Source organism: Poecile atricapillus, chromosome 4, assembly GCF_030490865.1.
Source record: "Poecile atricapillus isolate bPoeAtr1 chromosome 4, bPoeAtr1.hap1, whole genome shotgun sequence".
Classification (NCBI taxonomy): domain Eukaryota; kingdom Metazoa; phylum Chordata; class Aves; order Passeriformes; family Paridae; genus Poecile; species Poecile atricapillus.
Genome location: NC_081252.1, coordinates 63,317,239 through 63,336,515, shown reverse-complemented (window position 1 = coordinate 63,336,515; position 19,277 = coordinate 63,317,239). Strand labels below are relative to the sequence as shown.

The following is a 19,277-nucleotide window of genomic DNA, read 5'->3' as shown; positions in this document are numbered from 1 at the left end:
TGTTCCAAACATCACTCTGGTGAATTTCAGCATGCAACTATTCACACAATATTTATAAAAAATCATTCTTGTAGCCATATTGTCTTTGAGATTAAGCCCCTCTATTCCTTCTTTCTCATGTTAACAAGGAGCAGTCAGTTCCTCTCCCTTCCCTCCCTTTTACTTGACCACGCAAGCAATGCTGCTGTTACCTCCTCCTACAAGAAGCACCTCAGCTGTGCTGACACCTCTTCTCATGTCCATTCCTTTTTCAAAGAGTCTCTTCCAGCAAGACACTCAGCTCTGTTTTTGTCCCTCCTTTCTTCAAAACCATCAGTGCTTAGACACTAAGGTTAAAAACCTCTTAGATACTTGCTCAACTTATAAGTAACAGACACACGACAGATCTCAGCAGAAAACTTACAAAAACATGACAGAAGACGAGTATTAGTAACTAGTATCATTCACAACAAATTCTGATAAGAAACGAACAACTACAGAGCAGCAAAATATAAACTGCCTCCCATTGAAGGAGTTTCAATGGAAACCCCACAAATCTAGGGAAAAAAATCCTGGCTTGACTAAAACCAAGAGAAATTAAAAGAGAAAGACCCACCCACATATAAACTAGAATGTTCAAGCTGCCTCCAATAAATTGGCTGGAAATACTGTAATTCACATCAGCCAAAACTTTGCTTCTTTTACATGCTGATGTTACCCATCTTGAAAAAATAGTTCTACAGATAAAGCATATTTCTTCTTACATAAATTTATGTCTGTCTTTAATGGCATGATATTCATTAATTTCACACTAAAGCAGGTTGTAGAAGCAGAACCATTACCTCCATAATTTGGTAGTGGCAACAATGGTGATGAAAGGAAGGCAAAAAGAGAAATAAAACCTGCAAGAATGAGCTGGAATCAAGGAATAAGAATTTTCATGACATCTCACCTTTAAAAGTGTATGCATGTCTCAAAAACCCAAATTAGAAAAAACTTCTCCTACATAAGGGCTGCCATATTCTAAGCAATCAAATTGGCCCCTTGAAATTTCATACACTCATCTGTAATAGACTTGCTTCCAAGGCAAGAGAAGGGACATCTGTAGAAGCCACTCAATCAAAGCTATCTTAAGTTTTTTCCTAAAATCTGTTGCTTTGGATGGGCAGGGGAAAAATCTATCCTTCAATAAAGGGTAAATTGAATCAAATAATTTGCCCTCAGGACAGCTGAACAGAATAAATGGACAGAATAAGAAAGCTGGTCAGGCAAAAATAAAAGTGTCAGGGAGAACGGTATCATGTATTTACAAAGGAGTTGCCTTTGGATAGACAGAGAAAGACAAGCTCCTCTCACTTTCCTACCCCTTGCTACTTTTTCTGGCTGTCAGAAGGGATTCTGTACTTAAGTTTCAGTGTAAGAGGATTGCTGCAGACCTTTCCTCCACACTGCCTTGAAGATTCATCTCTGAATGGAAAGCACCTGGTCGGATCAGACGACCACTGTGGTTCCTTCCAACTTCACCTGTTGTGTGAATCTGTATTTCCAATTGCCAGCTTGATAAAACTCAAGTTCATTTATTCAGAGTAATGATGACATCCAGTGGCCACCAAGTTAATCTCAGCCTATGACAGCAAAACAAGTCTTATCTGAATAGATAATCTTTCCATAAAGGTGTGTGTTAACTCTGCTTTTCTATCAGTCTGAAAACAGGACAAGTAAGGATTGCACTAAAAGGTACGCTATAATCACCAAGCAAGAGTCTTTCTGTTCAGGTTCCCATAATAACTCTAATCAAGCCTTTTTTAGTTCTATCTCACATTGAAAAATTAGAGATCAAAAATATAAAAACTCTTAAGCATTCCCATGGTGCCCAAAGAAACTGGAAACTAGCAAAAATAGATGTACATCAAGAAAGGGGGAGAAGGAGATCTGGATAAGGCAGTGCACAAGGCACTCAAGCTGTTGAAATTGCCAGCCACATCTACCAAACTTAGTCATGCTTTTAGTACATGCTTCTAGAAGACATGGAGGAAACTACTTTTCAAAGTGCTTCAAAACAAAAAAGAAATATTTCTGTTTTCCACTTTTGCAAATAATCTAATCAAAACATGAAAATAGGACACTTAGAACATGCTTGTGTTCTTTGATAGAAAAGGTCTCTTAAATACTTACTTGCCCAAATATTTCTGGAAGGCCCAAAACTTGACCAGTGAAAACACCAATACAAATGAAAATTGCTGTGACCTGACCCAATGAACCACGGATTTCCTTAGGAGATATTTCACTCAAATACATGGGGAGAGCACTTAAGGAAATGCCTACAAAGGAAGAACAAAACCCATATATTAAGTCAAAACATTTTTATTATGCCTGGTATGCAACAAATTTCTATTGAAAGGCACCTGAGTGATAATCCACTCACAAGAGTGGCATAAAAACATGCAAGGAACAGAATTGTATCTATTCACACATAACATGAATTATTTTCCTTGTATGTCTAATTACTCTCACACCATTTAATATCTATGGGAGTGATTATCTGTTACAGATCTACAGCAATGTGTGTAGGCTGCTTTTTGATGTGAAGCACCAAAGGTTACTCAGAGATGAGAATCTCCAGGAGAATAGATTTTATGTTTTAAATTTGCTTATCCCAAAGCAAGCAAAATCATGTTAATACTGTTGTGGCAAAGGGAAAAAAGCCCAATGCATCAGTCAGAGAGAGCAGACATATGAAGTATTTTTACTGTAAACAGTATTAGCAGATGTTCCTCTCAAAACAGGCTTATAGCTACAATGAACTCTTCACAATAGGCATGAAATAAGAGTTGGAATACTGCTTAAAGCCAGGAGCAGAACAAACAAATGCATGAGCTTGGTCTGTGCAATGACAACATTTGCACAGCTCCAGAAATTTGGTTTTTTGATGGTATCTGAGACAAAGATTAGCAGAAACCCTTCCTTCTAGCTGCAAGATTATTCTGGAGCTGCAGTGCCTCCATGGTTTATTTTCAGACTGGGAAGACCATAGTGCTAGGAACAATTGATGAGGTGCCAAACCTTCCCTAGTCCTGCAGGTGCATTAGCATGGGATCCAACAACTTGTAAACACAGCAAAAAGCAGTGTTTGTAAACAGAATACACTCTCCTAGTCAAGGGATTTTCATGGCATGGAAACAAATAAATACACTCTACCATGGCAGGAAGAGGAAAGGTGTGGAAACAGCCATGGTGAGCATCCATTCCAGTGTCTCCTCCAAGCAGATCCACCAGCTCTTCAAGTGCCATTTTGTCCCAGTGAAATCAGTGTGGCTACAGCTAGTCCCTGAAATACCTCTTTGATGTCAAGCAAATTCTAACCGGGGAAGAGGAGAAAGTGTGTGCATGGCACAAGCATTTCAGTCATGTAGAGTGTGACCAAAGCTTACCTGCATCAACACCCATGATAATGCGGCCCAGTATGAGCATTTCAAACGACCCTGCCAGCAAGGACAGGGACATCAACAACGCAGCTGCCACTGCAAACACGTTATTGAGCACCAACGTGCATTTCCTGAAAGGCAAAGATGGCTTAGATAGAAACCAGCATCATGGCAGTTAAATCTAGTTGTATTAGAAGCACACTAAGCTCTTATTCTTAAATATCTATAAATAAAAAGTGCCTAACAAACGCTGCTTCTTAGATGAGTAGAGTTTTGAAAAACAGCGGTATACGCATGTGGATACAGTTTCAAACCTATACCACAGTTTAAAAGAAAACATAATGTAGATAGCTGAAGAGCTGTACTCCAAAAGCCAACTTATGTATCCTAAAAACACAAGTGCCAGGCCTGAGGCCCTGTACATGGCTATAAATAAGCATACTCTGGATGGATGTCTGTATGGAGAACCCAAATAATATCATTCAAATAGCAATAAGCTGATATAACTACAGGCACTTTAATGTTCCATACAGTTTTTGGCACTTCAAGAACTTCCCAGCTGTGACATCATCTATGTCATTATAATTCATCTGTAAATACTTGATATTAAAACCATACATTGAGGAAAATTACTTCCTACTTGTAAAGTTAGGAAAAATATTTGAACTCATTGAAGTAATAAAAATCGACCCTTTTCTAAAAATTGTTGGAATTAACCAAAATACAGGTTTACATATTTCTTCCCCACTTTTAAAATTATTTCATTCTATAACAGATAAGTTAAATAAAACATTAAATTAATTTAAGTTAAATAAAACATTAGGGTTTTTTTCAAATAAAATAAATGCTCTTAATGCAAATTATTACTTTGTTAAAAAGTATAAACAAAATCACGACAATATATTTTAAAATTTTCAAAACATCTAAGTTTCTCATTTGCCAACAGCTTAATTCTTTTTAGTCTTCATTTTTCAGAACTTTCCGTTCAAGTTTGAGGGATTAATTAAAAAGGAGTGACTAGGAAGGCTGTCTACCCCTTTCCTTTCTAGAGCAGGTGAAAAACTCTCCCACCAGTTCTTATTTTTTTCAACATGTAAGTATCAACTTACTACACCCGTTGAAAAATTTAGCCAATTTCTCACAACAGAGGCATACCTTTTTGAAAGGAAATATTTTTCACACTTGTATTTTTAATTACTCTTCCTCCTTTCTAGTGAGTTTTGAACACTGAATTAATAACATGGCTTGAAGTTTGAAAAACGGGATACAATTAATTTAAAATCTATACAACATAACTGTCAGAATGATGACTACACTATTTGGAACAGATTTTTCAGATGGGTATATACTCTGAGATGGCTGAAGTGATACAAGTAATGACAAAAATGGGGAAAATGTTTGTTCAGGTCAAATAAGTTTTATACATTCATCTGAAGACATTGCTTTGTTCTCCTTTAATTTAAACAAAAACTATAAAATACATATATTTTGAGAAAAAGTTGGCCAGCAAACTCTCATACTATGCAGCTGAGAAAAGCACAGCCTAACTAAACATGATAAGAACAAAGACTTTGGCAGGCTGAAAAGGAAGGAAAACAAGAAAACACTCTATTTAGAGTGTTACTATGGAAAGTAGTGTCAGTAGCAAGGCTTTGGAAGTGCTGGGGCTGTAGGGGTGGCTTCTGTGGGGAAATGGAGCGAGGCTGTAGCAAGGTCAGTGGAAGAGTGGGTGATCCAGAACTGAGCCAGGACATCCCCAGAGGGATTGTGGTTCATGGGGATCCACTCTGGAGCACAGGAGGAGTGAGGAGCAAGGAATGGCACAGGGAAGTTGCTGCACACTGACCCTGACCCCTTGCACTGTCCTTTCTCTCACTGAAGGCACTTGAGTGTGACCATTGCCTGTGGTACCAAGAGGAGAGAAGCCTGTTGTGATGCTCAGCCTAATATGTCTCCCTAAAAGTGACCTGAACAATTCCTTGAGCATATTGGTCTGGGTGCTCAGGATAAACAGCAGCAAACCCTCTTCATCAGAAGAGGAGAATTTAAATTACCAAGTGTCAAAGCCACATCTGAACATGGGAATTATGTTTATGTGGATGAAGGTTCCCTTACAAAAAAATTACTCTGCATGTCTCTTGAAGTAAATAGGGCCTATGAATCCAGAAATTTGGAATTTATGTTTTTAGCCTTACAGCAATATGATTCAAAAGTGTTCTTTTAAATTCCTACATTATTTCTGACTAGTGCTTTTAATCCCCCTTAGCTCATTATTCTTTGTCAGTGTAAATGGAGCTCAGCTTCATCATACCTACAGCCCTCCAACCTACACTTGAGCAATTTAACAGCAAAGTATTTTATTGTTCTGTCAACATTTCACTGTGTGCTCCTCAATTACCATAATGATGTGTCAGTCTGGGCTCCTAGACCAGACAAACACACTGCAGTGTGAACAGCAAACTCAAGAACCAGTCTGGTGAGCAGCTTTTCTTCACACAGCCCCTTCCCATCTCTATTCCATCACTCATCCACTGGATCTGTAACTGAGCTGTTCTCCTGGCTTAATGGAGACAAACATAATCAACAGGGGCAGAGTCTGCAAGTGTAAAGGCCTGCCCTGGAAACGTGACCAGCTCCAGTAGAAGTGGTGTATCTACGACAGATCAGCCACCATTTTAACAAACCTGCACAAACGGTGTTCCATTCCTCACTGAAAATTCTAGCCTCTGTGAACCCATTTTTACTTCATTTGTTTTAATAAAGACTCAGCAATATTCTGACAATTAATCAGTCTGAGTCAGGCACAGTTAAATATTTCTAACAAGTATATTAAAGCCAAACATATGATTTGGCAGAAGAAATTGAAAACCTAAAAAAATTAAATAATGTAACTATGGAAAATATTTAAAAATTGAAAATCAAGTGCTGAAGTGACAAAATAAATTCATGAAGAATGGATAACAGCTAAGAATACTGACTTGCTGTAAGCATGAAATGGAAAAACCTGAAAATACCCTCTTTGAGATGAAAAATGATATATGGACAAGTTGGGAGAAGGTGAAAGAGACCTAGGAAAGTACAGTCCTATGGAAATTGTCAAAATGTATGAATGTAAGATGTAAAATGTAAGAACACTGGAGGTTTACACTTATATTTAAGCCTCCATGATGATGTTCTCCTGTGATTTAACTGACCAAAAGATATCAAATAATACTGAATTTACAATTAAGAAAAATCCAAATGAGCGGTTATGATGAATGCTATGATAGCGGGTTTTTTTTTCCACGCCCTTCTAAATATAGATAAATAGTAAATTAAGTTTAAAATTCTTTTCAGAAGACTGTATGACACAAAAATTTGACAGAAATAGTATCTGCAGCAAAAATGCAAGCACACACCAACACAAGCACTCCTAAAATACTCATATTCTCTATGGTCAAGACTTGGTCAAATGCTGCACTGTACAGAATGGATGGTGTACCCCTTCTTGGGGATGGCCATACATGAACTTCATCCTAGGCCAGTTCTTCAAACTGTATTATAAGTTGACACAAGGATTGAAAAAAATCTGAAGTATTGAATTGAATTTGAAGGATATAAAACAAAGTAAATTTTTATTATCACATGACAGCAATTGCTGTTAAGAAGCAAATGAGATATGTTGATATCTTTCTTTGTTTACAGTTAGATACTCAGTAGACTCATGAAACAAGATTCTGTCAGTCCTTTGTGAAATAATTTCTATTTTAGGGTATTTTCCTTTGTCACACTTGACGAGTCACACTCCTTGACATCTCAACCCACTGCTCGTTCAGGATAAATGGCTTCTGTGACTCAAATGATGCACAGTAAATTTTCAGAATTGAAAGTTTTTTTGGGTTTTTTAAAATTATTTTTTATTTAATAAAAGTAAAACTTTCTAGAGAGACTAAGTAAGAAACTACTTTAGAAAATGCAAGTTTTCCAGAACACCTACCTTCCAAAGAACTTCACAATTGGAGTAACAATAATAGCACCCACAAGGCCACCGATGGCAAAAATAGAAACAGTTATGGACCAGAGAAGTGTCAGCGTGCCTTCATCCACTGAGAAGCCATACCTCCTCTCCCAGGTTTCATTGTAAAACTTCTTGATATACTGTAAGAAAATACATAATAAAAATATGTGAAAAAAAAAAAAAATCACATTTTGGGAATACAGCTGAGCAAAACAGAAACAGTTAAAAACCCAGAAAACCCAGAGTAGCTTTCTTTCAGGAATTGCTCTTCTGTCTCTCTCCTCCAAAAAAAATGGGGCCTCATTTATAGATACAACTGCAATAAAGCTAACTAAATCTGTCCTAGTATATATACTATACTGTAACTACAAGGCAGTACCAAAGCAGAAGGGGAAAAAGCCCCACAGGTAGACAAGAATGTGCAGGACATGATTACTCTTTAGCTTTTAATGTGTCAAAGTTTATGCTCTTCATCTGCTTTCCTCACATGAGGACAACTACAGGTTTTTGAAAGATGCCTTCTAACAACTTCCCTTCCCCAATATTTAATTAGACTAAGTTCTTCATCTTTTTAAAAGGTAAAGATGTCATAGCTCCAGGACAGCACTTAAACATAGTCTCTGTATTGCCTGCAGAGACATCACCTGTTTAGTGACTAAATATTCTATTTAGTCAAGCTTCCTTGTTTTTATGCTGCTCCCATTTCAGCACTGAGGAAATGCCACTGTGGTGTCTGATGCTCTGGCTAGGATACAGTACCAGGAAATTGCAGTCATCACAGCAGAAGGGCACAACACACTTGGGAAAAGCTCTCAAGCTCTACAATACCAAAAGTTTAATCTTGGAACTTCTTCCCAGTTTCTTCTCCAATTTTCTTCACAATGTAAGAGCTCCTAAATTATCCTGGGACAGGATGCAGCATAATAAGCCACTACTTTTTCCCTGTTCAAACTAGGAACTTCAAACTTCACCTAAAATCTGGCCTTGAACACATGAAATATTCTATTTGAGGGCCTTTAGTTTGAATTATCACTTCTCTACCTACAAAATACCTAAGAAAAGTGAAGGTAGAATATACAATCTTCTGTCTTCCATCTATAAAATTTCTAGTAAACTTCTCATGCCCTTAATTAAAAGGAGAACTGGGTTATTTCTCCCATCCTATCTTAAATGTTTCTAAATAGACAGGGAAAAAAAATTTTAAAAAACCAAGTCCATTTGGGGCTTGAAGAATTTAGAAGTCTCACAGCAAAATTCCGGATGGATCTGCCATTAAATCAAGAAAAAGCATCTTAGTTCTTTAACACCAATACTCAGATTATATTTAGATTCAGACATCTTCTTGTCTATTTGAAATTAATTTCTGATAGTAATGAATATTAAGAGAAAACACTTTTAGAATATTATTAGCATTTCTTGTTAATGACAGTGGCTAAAAATAGGTAGTCAAATTACTCTCCCCTTGTGTTATGACTAATTTTCTCAGCATAGCTTAGTTATTTACAAGGAGGCATCAAATAACTGCAAATGTTCAAGAAAATAAAGTACAAACTAAATCACTCACTGGTAACAGATAGATGGATATTCTGACATGTATTCGCATCTCTCCCTGGTCTCCCATTGCCAAGAAACAGAAGGCTAATAAAACATAGAGATTTTCAGGAGATGCACATGAAACAAAACTAACCTGGTAGAATAAATCCACTGAATCTGAATCTATTGAATTTTGTGTAAAAGCTCCTTTGGGATTTTGATCAGGTGTCTCAATAACACTAAAGGCATAAACCTATATACAAAAATTTTAGGCCCTTAACAAAGCCTACAAAAAATGGTGGCTGGTATCAGTATCTTATTTTCTCAACTGCCTCAGTTCATGATGATAGTGGTGCTGGGATGAGAACGAGAAGAGGGATATAAGTAATATAGAAAGTTTTATATGTATGAATCTAATGGATATATTTTAAAAACCAGAGAAATATTTTCCTTGTCTTTCCCATAGTTACAGAGGTCATTCACACAGTGACAACTACTGAACTGCTGTCACAGCAGGCTGTATGTTTGTGCCATAGGAACTCAGAGCTGCAGCCTCCTGCAGGAAGAGGGCAAGGGCTACAAAGCAGAAAGTAGCAGGGACTTTGCTTCCTGCACAGAGCACAAAGCACATCATTGTTTCACAGGCACCGTCCACAATCAGTCCATGAAATGAACTGTAGAAATGCAGCTCAGAAAAAGACAGCTTCATCTTGTATTCAATTAAATCTTTTGTCTTACTACTGGCAAATGCTCCCATATGTTTTTAATAAATTCTGGTAACTCTTTGAACAAGCCCATGGAAACTTGTAATTCTGGGTTTCTCAGGGAATCATACCTGTGATGGGCCATGCTCTTTCCCACAGAACTACAGGGAACTGAGTGGGAAGCAATCTCAGCTCTGAACAGAGTATGTGCAGCTTATTTCATCCTTGCAACAATCAAGAACTTAGACTAACTCTCCCTCATGAGATGACCTGAAGTAAAGCCCACCAGTGAGAACTATAGGAGAATTCCCCTGTGGTTTGATGAGCTGTCACTCATTAAGTTTGTGACACAAATTGTGGCACTGAAAGAGAATGGACACAAGAATTTACAAATAGCTCTTCAACATTTCAGTCTTAAATTAACTTCCTTCACTCCATCAGCTCCTGTTGACATCCTGCTACGCGCTCAGTTTGAGGATCCTGGAAACATTCTGGGGTTTAGTTAACTGCCATTATCAAGCCTTTTTTCACTACTTCTCAAAGGAGCGTACAACCCTTCTGGAAGGCTGGATGACTTCAGCATCAAGAGGAATTGTACTGAAGTAAGGAGGGGCAGAAGATACCCAGCATCCTATGGAGAGAAGGCAAATCTTACGATGTCGGCTGTAAGCTGCATGTCACCACAAGATGTTATTTGTCCTACCAGGTTTATAAATGAAACTCAGCTTACAACTTGTAGGAATTACTGCCCTCCCAGTATAACCTCTTACAAGGCTGCTTTTATCTACAGCTACAAGATGCTCTGCTTTGGTGTTTCTCAGTCATAACAGTATTCCCAAAGGGTCACCTTGCAGCAGACTGATAAGGTTCCTTTTCTTTTTCTGCAAGAAGCACAGCTTTGATATGGCTCACTGCTCCCCACCATCGCTGTGACCTCAGCCTATGCTCTTCCCCTCAACCCAGTCACTGCAGCCCCAGGGACAGGGACAGTAAAGTGGTCTGTCTCAGGCAAATGGATGACACACATCAATTAATCCTGGAGCTAGAGAGAGGGTCAGAGGACAGAATGATATTTTATTCTTGAACTACACAACTTCCTTGTCAGTAGAACTACTCCTTAGCCTTAGCTAATGTACATCTTAATATGAATAAGAGAGATACGAAATTCTAAATCAAACACTGAAACGCCAAGGGAGACCTGTAATGGTGTAAGCCATCAGCATAGTGCCCAGTTTCAGCTCAAAAGTCACACTAAAGATTTCAAACAAAACCAGACAATTCTGGAAGTGTTATTAAGTACAAAACCTGGAATTTAGTATTTGTCACGGGGTTGCATCTTCAACCTCCCCACCCACACCTCTGGAATCTCTTGCATAGTTCAAAGAGAACTTTCTGAGTGCTGCCAAGGAGCACACCCTTTCCATCCCTTACACCTGCAGAAAGTGACAGGAAAGCTCTGACTGCCAGGACAGCCCATTTTTCAAATGGTACATCAAGGTTTAGAAACTGGCTTACTCTCACTGCTCTGTTGACAGCCCCAAGGCAGTGCAGGAAGGATTTTTCCATCAGGACAATCAATACCATTGCTCACAGAATTAGAGCTTCTTGCTGATTTTTTCTAAGCTGTGTTTATCCTCTGATGACTGCAAAGTGACGTGATGGCTGGACATGTCATGCTAACATCCAATTTATCCAGCCTGCAATTACCAGTATATAAAACACCAGGAACTTGAAGAAAACTCCCAAAAGTTATGAAGTGAGCAATTAAAAATTTCTGTAGCGTGAGTCTCTTCCTACTCCTTTGGGTCAACAGTTTACCAAATAAAATCCACATATGAAACATAAATTTTAAAAAATGCTTCTTTCATTATTTGCATAAATATTTCATCCAGCTTTAACATGAAAAACCTGTTTAGGTGGAAATCTAGCCACATATTTTAATAGGATATTTTCATAAAAGAAGGAGATTAGCTTTGGAAAGGAACTATTTTGAAATGGAATTTCCACAGTTAATTCCCAATATTTACTAACTACTTTTCAAAATAGTGTTATTTGCAACTCCACTGAATTGCTTCCTGCTGTGCTTGACTGTGTTGAGGGTCTTTAGACAGCCAGTGTAAAAAGAAAATGTTCTGGTTTTCATTTGTAATAACTGATGTTTTAATGAAATCCCCACAATTCTTGTATACTGAGGCATCACAACAAAACACAGAAGAGGAGGCTCATTATTTAAGAGGAAGCCAGAAACATTATTTATAATATCAGTGCTGTGGGAATGAAATGTTGTGTAACCCTCTAGAATTGAATTGCATGAACAGAAATTGCTGAACATGTGCATGCAGCTACTGAATACTCTCACTAGTCAGATATAAAAAATACTTTAGCACATAAAAGTGTGCAGGAAGATTCAGGATTAGCCTGGATCTGGGAGAATAAGAAGCAAACCATGTGCACCCACTCACCTCAACGGCAGCATTTAGCTCTCTGACACTTACTGAATTTACGTGAAGACCTCATGGGAAGCAGAAAGAAGGTTTTGGGCAAGGGAACCTTACTCTACGAGATTTAATCCCCTCCTACTATGTCATCAGGAGGACTAGAAAGGCAGGGTGCTGAGGAGCACAATAGTTGGACAAGGCTGCCCTCTACTGACATTAAATTCCACTTTAGCCAGTCACTTACCCCGGCGGGAGCGTTCACCACCGACAGATTGTAACCATAAAGAAAAGACGACCCAAAAGCACCAGTTAAGGAGGCTAAAATAAGACTCCCAGACCAGTTCTGAAAAACAAAGAAAAGATGCAGCCATTGTTAACACACTCAAAATTAATGTACCTCGGGTTTTAAACACCCCTTAGCTATCTTGCATAGCACCTGCAGGCAGATGCCCTTGCTCCAGAATAATAGTCTGAAACACTTCTCCTTGCTCAATCTGAGCCACATTACATTCGAAGTGACAGCATGTCGCTTAACATCTATGGAGGCATAAGTGAACATTTGAACTTCTTTCAACCTCACAGAGTTCTGCTGCAAGCATTCTGCCAGCTCCCACACCAAAAAGTAAAATGCTGGGGAAGCATAATCTCAGCAAAGGAAATTGTTGACAGTATATCACTAGCACAATGAAATAAGGCATACCTTACTTTCTGTTATAGTATATATATACATAGTATATCTATAATCTATAATATATAACATAGAACATATAATATACTTACTGTTACATCTATTTGTATCACCTTACTACATAAGGTGATACAAGAAGTCTGGGGGTAGATCTGACTTGGATGAAAACTCATGAGATGGCATGCACCCTGCCCTTTACCCCTCAACAATAAGGATTAATGAAATTGTGACCAAAAAGAATAAAATTATGCCTACAAACTAGGTTTTGTAATCTAAATGCAAGTTTCCAACAATAACTTTTTGCCACACACACTCTCCAGTGCCCGTTTTCCCAATGGCACACCTGTACTTCTCCCTCCTCAGGTCTTCCCACCTCATCCTCCTCATACTCTTTTTAGCCCAAATCTGCAATTTCTGCTTCCACCTCAGCTGTTGAATAAAATGCAGAACTGCTTTGATTTGAGAGATTTTGCATTTGCATTCCTTTCCAACTTCCCCAGTATTACTTCTCCTGCTGGATTACAGATTATGGCAAAAGAGACGATTCCCAGCCATTCCCAAGAGACATTAGTGTTTTGGTGGCTGGTCAATTGCAAATAATGTTATGTAGATAATGAAACACAACTCTGAATGTGTTAAAATTGATGTATTTTTAATGTGGTTTCAATTTTAAAAACAGCTATGATAAGAATATAGAATTTCAGGCACAGTTCACTGCTGTTTGTGCCCAGCCTCCTCAGTCACTGAAGCCTCAATCTTTTCAAAAGGAGGAAGACCTGCTTAATCAGGACTAAGAAACTCAGCTTCAGTTATATCACTCACCACACCACAACAGGTTAATGAGTGGATACATTCTGTCAACTGCACAAAGCTGTATGGAAAATGCAGGTGCTGAGCATGGAGGAGGTTTGTGTATATGGCATAGCTGCAGTGACAGCGGAGTGGAACGAGCTCCAGCAGCCTTGCGGGCACAGCAGGGCAGGTGAGCACACCACGGCTCTTGGCATGTGCCAGAGCTCCTGTGCCACCCTGCTGGCATAGACTGTGCCCTGTGGGGAGAGGATGAGACACCCGGGTGCTGGGGACAGAGCACAGTGTACCCCAGCACGTGGGGTCTGCGGCACTCGTAGCTGCCAACTCTGAGCGTTCAAAATGTACCATGTAGGACGGCTGAGTGTTTTTAACTTCTTCCACATGATGTGGGAACCTTTTAAGAGATTACACAGTTCATTAACCAGCCTGGTTTTGGTCAGGTCAGGAGGAAGTGTACAGGGGGTGAAAAGCCTTGTAAGAAATATATCCCGTTGAGATCATTACATAAGCCAAACACAGTTTATTATTATTAGCCAGCTTCTTAAAATGAGCCTGCCACACACACACACAGAGTTTGCACATTACTTTGTTAACAAAATGTAGGAACTTGACACAGCTTTATTTAACTTCTGATGATAACACCCCATATTAGGTGCTTATTATTTCTCTGCTATGCACAAGCATTTCTGCACTTAGAAGAAATTGCTACTACTCTGAATGAATGATGCTGGAGGAAATATTTCTGGTGGTCTACCAGGCTGCTCCCAAAGGGTTCACAAACAATAAGTGTGAGTTCCCAAGTGTCATGCAGTAATCTTGGTGCAATGTTCCTAAAAGGCTCTACTCCAACAACATTAGACACATCAGAAAAATCCTGCAATGAAAAATACTTGGAACTTATAGCCTAATGGCTATTAAAAACATCAATAAAGGCACAAAACTTTCAGTACAGGCAAATTATATGTACATGACGCATAGTGGAAGATAATGCAGGGCAAATCGCAGAAGTGCTTCGAAAGCCTCACACTGTAATAACTGGGTTTAGAAACTTACTCAATACCATGAAGTTTTTAAGCATACAGGCTGCTGCAGAAAACCTCAGGCTCAGTCAATTCAGAGGTTTTGGAACTTGGAATATGAAATTCAACTTCTCCATGACCTGTCTCCTCATTCACTATTTTAAATATTTGCTCAGGCTTCAGTAACACCAGATAAAGACAAAAGCACAATGAAGCAAGAATGTAAAAGAAAATCAAACTGTTGCTCAAAAAACTATTTACCCTGTGGCAACATTAGAAAAAGGAAAGGAAAGATAAACACAACCCACAGTGTCTTTTACAATGGCCAGGAATCAAGAAGGCAATCACGCCTCCTTCATAGGTGTTCCTTGGCCTCACGGCCATGCATGTGCCCATGCATCACTACTGTCAGCCCGAAGGCAAGAACGTGTGACCATCACCACAGCAACAAGTGTTCAGTCAGAAAAGCTGCATGGCAGCTCACAGCAAAGACCTGCAGATACCCGAGGACTGCTTGTTTATGAAAGACCACGTTTTTGGTCTAATCACAGATCCCAGGCACTATGGTCTGCAGATGCCTTTCTCAACTCCAGTCCTTGTTCAGCATGCCGTGAAGTATTTGTGCTGGCTACCATGAGTCTCAAACTGTCTTTTCATTTACTGCATGACAGTTTGCATTTCAGTTTGCACTTCAGTTTTCAAAACACAGGTTAGACTATCGTACTTTGGTTAGTTATAGCCCCCTCGTCAGACTAAACTTAAACGCTATTGCTAGCGGTAAACACTGCATACATGCATAAGGAAGTTTAATATTTTTAAATAGATATTGCTACAATTAGCAATACACAGGAAGGCTGGTCCCTGGAGCACCACACTGGGGATACCCTTACTGAGACTCAGGTCCCGCGGGGCCAGGCGCTCCCGGCAGGTGCTCGCGGAGCCGGCGCCGTCCGGCAGCTCTGCCCTCGGGGCTGCGGGAGATGAGGGAAACCTCCGTCCCCCTCTCCCTGGCTCTGCCCTTGCCCTGAGAGCCTGCGGGTGGTCCTGGGGAGCAGCGAGGAAGCAGCAGTGCCCTCGCCTTGCTCTACTCTCGCCGGCCGGCGCTTCACCCGCGGCAGCGCTCCCCGGCCGGGCACGCACCGGCCCCGCGCTGACCCCCGCCCATCCTCCGGGTCCCGGCTCGGCGGCTGCCGTGTTCTCAGCTCTGCCCACCACCGGCCTCCCCTGCACCGGCACCAACAACTTTCCGAGCGGGGAAGGGCTGTGCAGCCCGAGCTCCGCCTGGCTCTGGGGGAAGCCCCGGGCTGTTACTCCGGCTCCCGCAGCCTCCGTGCACCATCCTCCACCACGGCGCCCGAGAGGATCGGAATCACCCCCTCTCCCGTTAATCCTCCTCGAGGCGTGGGCAGCGCAGGCCGAGCTTCCCCTCCCGCCCCGCCGGGCTCTCTGCGGCCATTCCGCGGTAAGGGCTGCGGGCATTCCGCGGCACGGAGAGCCGCCCCGCGCTACTTACGCCCCGGCGGGCGCCGCCCGCTCCCCGCTCCACCAGCGTGTCCGCCTCGGGCTGCGCCGCTCCGTCCATGCCGCCTCCGCAGGCGCGCAGCGGCCGCGCATCTCCGGGGCAGCGGGGGCGCGGGGGGAGCGGCCGCGGGGGCGGCGGCGGGGCCGCGCCGGGAGCTCGGGGGTGTCCGGGGGCGCGGCTGCCCTGCCCCTGTCTCTGTCCCTGTCCCGGTCCCTGCTCCTGTCCCTGGCCATGCCCCTGCCCCTGGTCCTCTCTCTGCCCCTGTCCCTGTCCTTGCTCGTGTCCCAGCCCCTGTCCCGGCCCCGGTCGTGCAGCGTCAGCCGTGGGAGGACGCGGCTCCCGGGAGGGGACAGAGCCGGTGCCCGGGGCTGCGGGCAGGACTCGAGCGATGGGGAGGGAACACGAGCTCACTTCTGTGCGTGCTCGCACATAACTTAGGAGAACGTGCCCGCCCGCCGCCGCGCCTGGGGCTGCCCGTCCCTCCGCGGGGATTTATCCAGGCAGGGCAGGGAATGTCACGGCCCGCTGTCCATCCCGGCCCTGCCTCAGAGTGACACTGGGGCTGGGGGACCACGGCTTGCAGGGGCCCCTGCCGCGGTCCCGACTGGAGACCTGGGCAGCCCTTCTGTGAGCAAGACCCTAGACCTTTCCCCTAGGTGGGGAAGACTTTTCCCGTGTTGCCGAGGCTGGAAAGTGAAGATACCACAAAATTTGTAGCCAATTAAGATGTTAAGGATGTTTCCACAACGTTAGGAGGTTTAGATCTGACACGCCACGCTACTGCTGTGTTAAGGATGGGGATTAGACATGCCACCTGGGGAAGATAAAAGCTTTCAGCTATTATATTTGAAAGCAGCTACTTGCAAGCATGGAATTTTGAACTGCTAGGAGTTAAATGATACCTTCTAGTTGGCAATGATGAGTATTAAGTCCATCTGGGAATTGTCCCCAAGAGACTGTAGCTGATTTTGGTGTAAATCTGAGCTTCTGATATGTTGCACATCTCAGAACTAGCTTAGAGCTCTCAAAGACAAAGTAAGTAATGCCATTGAACAATGGAGGCTGGAAAGCAGTTTATGGTGCAATAACTTTGAAGTGTCACTGGCTCAGATCAAGATGACTGGTTGAAAAGAAAGCCAGATTCTGCTCATTAATGTGCACAATTATTGTACATGTTGATAGAAGATCTGGACACCATTTATAACCTCTTTGAATTGTCATAAGCAGTAAAAGAGTCAAGTTAGGAGAATCAAGTCCATGGAATATACGGAGTGTATTTAAGATGAATCAGACACCTGTGTTTTGTTTTGTTTCATGTTAAATAGCAGTGCAAGTAGTTCAGTTCATACTCAAATAGAAATACCATGGCTACATGTGATTAATATGTACATAATTTCTTAACACACTCACAATTTTTGATCCTTTCCAACCACTCTTGGTTAGTTACAGAAACTAAACATATTTTATAATTATTTTCTGCCTCCAGTCTCCAAACAGAAAACAAATGCCTTGATAGAAGATTTGAGGAATTCACTCACCACTTTTTTCTTGACTTCATTATTTTCTTTTGTCATGCCGTTGCTTTGCTGTTTGTTCTCCATTCTTGCTAAATTCTTGTTTGCTCTCCACCTTGTTAAATAATATCTGAGGAAGAAAAGAGGGAAAGTTGTGCTACTGTTCAGGAGGGAAAAAAAGACACAGCCTCTTTAGTAGACATGCTGTCACTATTAGAGAAGGAACATCAGACCCACTGCAACTATAAAAGAAGTTTAGTCAGGTGGAACTACATTACTATGGCTGAGTTCCAGCCAAGGCATTTGGATTAATTGTTGGTGTGATTCTAATTATTATTAGACCTTTTGTGAGCTAGGTCATTGCGCATTTGCAAAGGAGGAGTCCATTTATTTACTGTTCTGTCAAGAAAATTCTTGCCTGTACATCATCATATGTACTTAAATAATGTTAAAGGGCATTTTAATCTTAATTTATAAAGAAATGAAACTGGTTTCTGGTGTTTCAGTGGGGATCTGATATTTACATGGTGCTTCATTGTATGATCTTGGGCAGTCTGCCTGTTTGTTCAGTTAATTTGGAGCATGGATTACTGTGTTGTTCTGCTTCAACACCTTGAGATGACAGTGCATTTCAAGATTTTTGCTTACTATCATTATGGTAATGATAGATCCAGTCCTGAAAACAAGTTGTCTTCCAGACAGGAGTCTACAAGACAGTGAGCTATGAGATGTGGGGAGTAGCAGGCAGTTTGGTGAAGCAGCACACAGGATGGTTGAGGCCATGACACTTACAAGAGGTTTTTAGGGTGAAATCACTTCTATGAGACATTGGCAGTACTGGGGCCATTATATCAGATGGTTCCAAGCAATCAGTCTAAGCTTTTAAGTAAGAGAAACCAGAGATGTAACAACATCCTTGAAGTACTAAAGCCAGAAAAGTTACCTTCCTCTCTCTCTACTTACCAGTGCAGTTAATACTAACAACCTGCAAACCTCCTTTTCCTCTGCTTCAAGGGGCCTTAGTGAATTACTGCTAAATTGTTCTTCAGAAAGGGCTTTCATGGAAAAGTATTTCACTTTATAGGATAGAGGATTAGTCACGTCAAACAGTTCTTTCCCATGCCACATTCAACAAGTATATGAAAAATATCATGACCTATTCATTGAAGATCTCACATCTCATACAGATTTCATATATGAATAATACAGATAATTAAATTAATGAAGGTTCTGACAGAGCACAAACAAAGCATCATCAAACTGGAATTTAAAAGCTGATAAAGAGTATATGGGTCATAGCACTGAAACAGAAACAACAGAGTGAGAAACTTCTAAGCATCTAAGGAGACATAACCTAACAGCTAAGCCACTAGCAGGGATAACTTGTGTCTGTCTTCCCTCACTGAACTTATTTTTATGTTGCTGAATTTTTTTCAGAACATCTTTAAAACATTCTAAGATATGTCTGGTGTGTCTGGAAAGTTTAACTGCTAGCAATGCACCATCAGCATAAGTGCTAAAATTGAGCTACCCTTCCTATATTTCAGGTAACTCTCTTTTACTTATTTGAGATATCAGCTTTACTGTAGCAAAAGGAATGTTACCATATCCAGAACAGACATTCTAGTTGATGGAAAAAATAAGA

At 41.0% G+C, this 19,277-nt stretch overlaps 1 protein-coding gene across 1 annotated transcript in view; it reads right to left on the bottom strand.

Annotated features, from left to right (window-relative positions):
- The window catches only part of SLC2A9 (solute carrier family 2 member 9), an 82,965-nt gene extending 66,657 nt beyond the window's left edge, over positions 1-16,308 (bottom strand). Inside the window, exons 1-5 of the mRNA XM_058838873.1 lie at positions 16,110-16,308; positions 12,321-12,419; positions 7,381-7,541; positions 3,411-3,535; positions 2,155-2,300 (exon numbers count right to left, since the gene is read on the bottom strand). Of these exons, the coding sequence (XP_058694856.1) occupies positions 2,155-2,300; positions 3,411-3,535; positions 7,381-7,541; positions 12,321-12,419; positions 16,110-16,178 (600 nt within the window). The 5' untranslated portion in view covers positions 16,179-16,308. The remainder of the gene's footprint in view (positions 1-2,154; positions 2,301-3,410; positions 3,536-7,380; positions 7,542-12,320; positions 12,420-16,109) is intronic.
- Between the last annotated feature and the right edge of the window lie 2,969 nt (positions 16,309-19,277).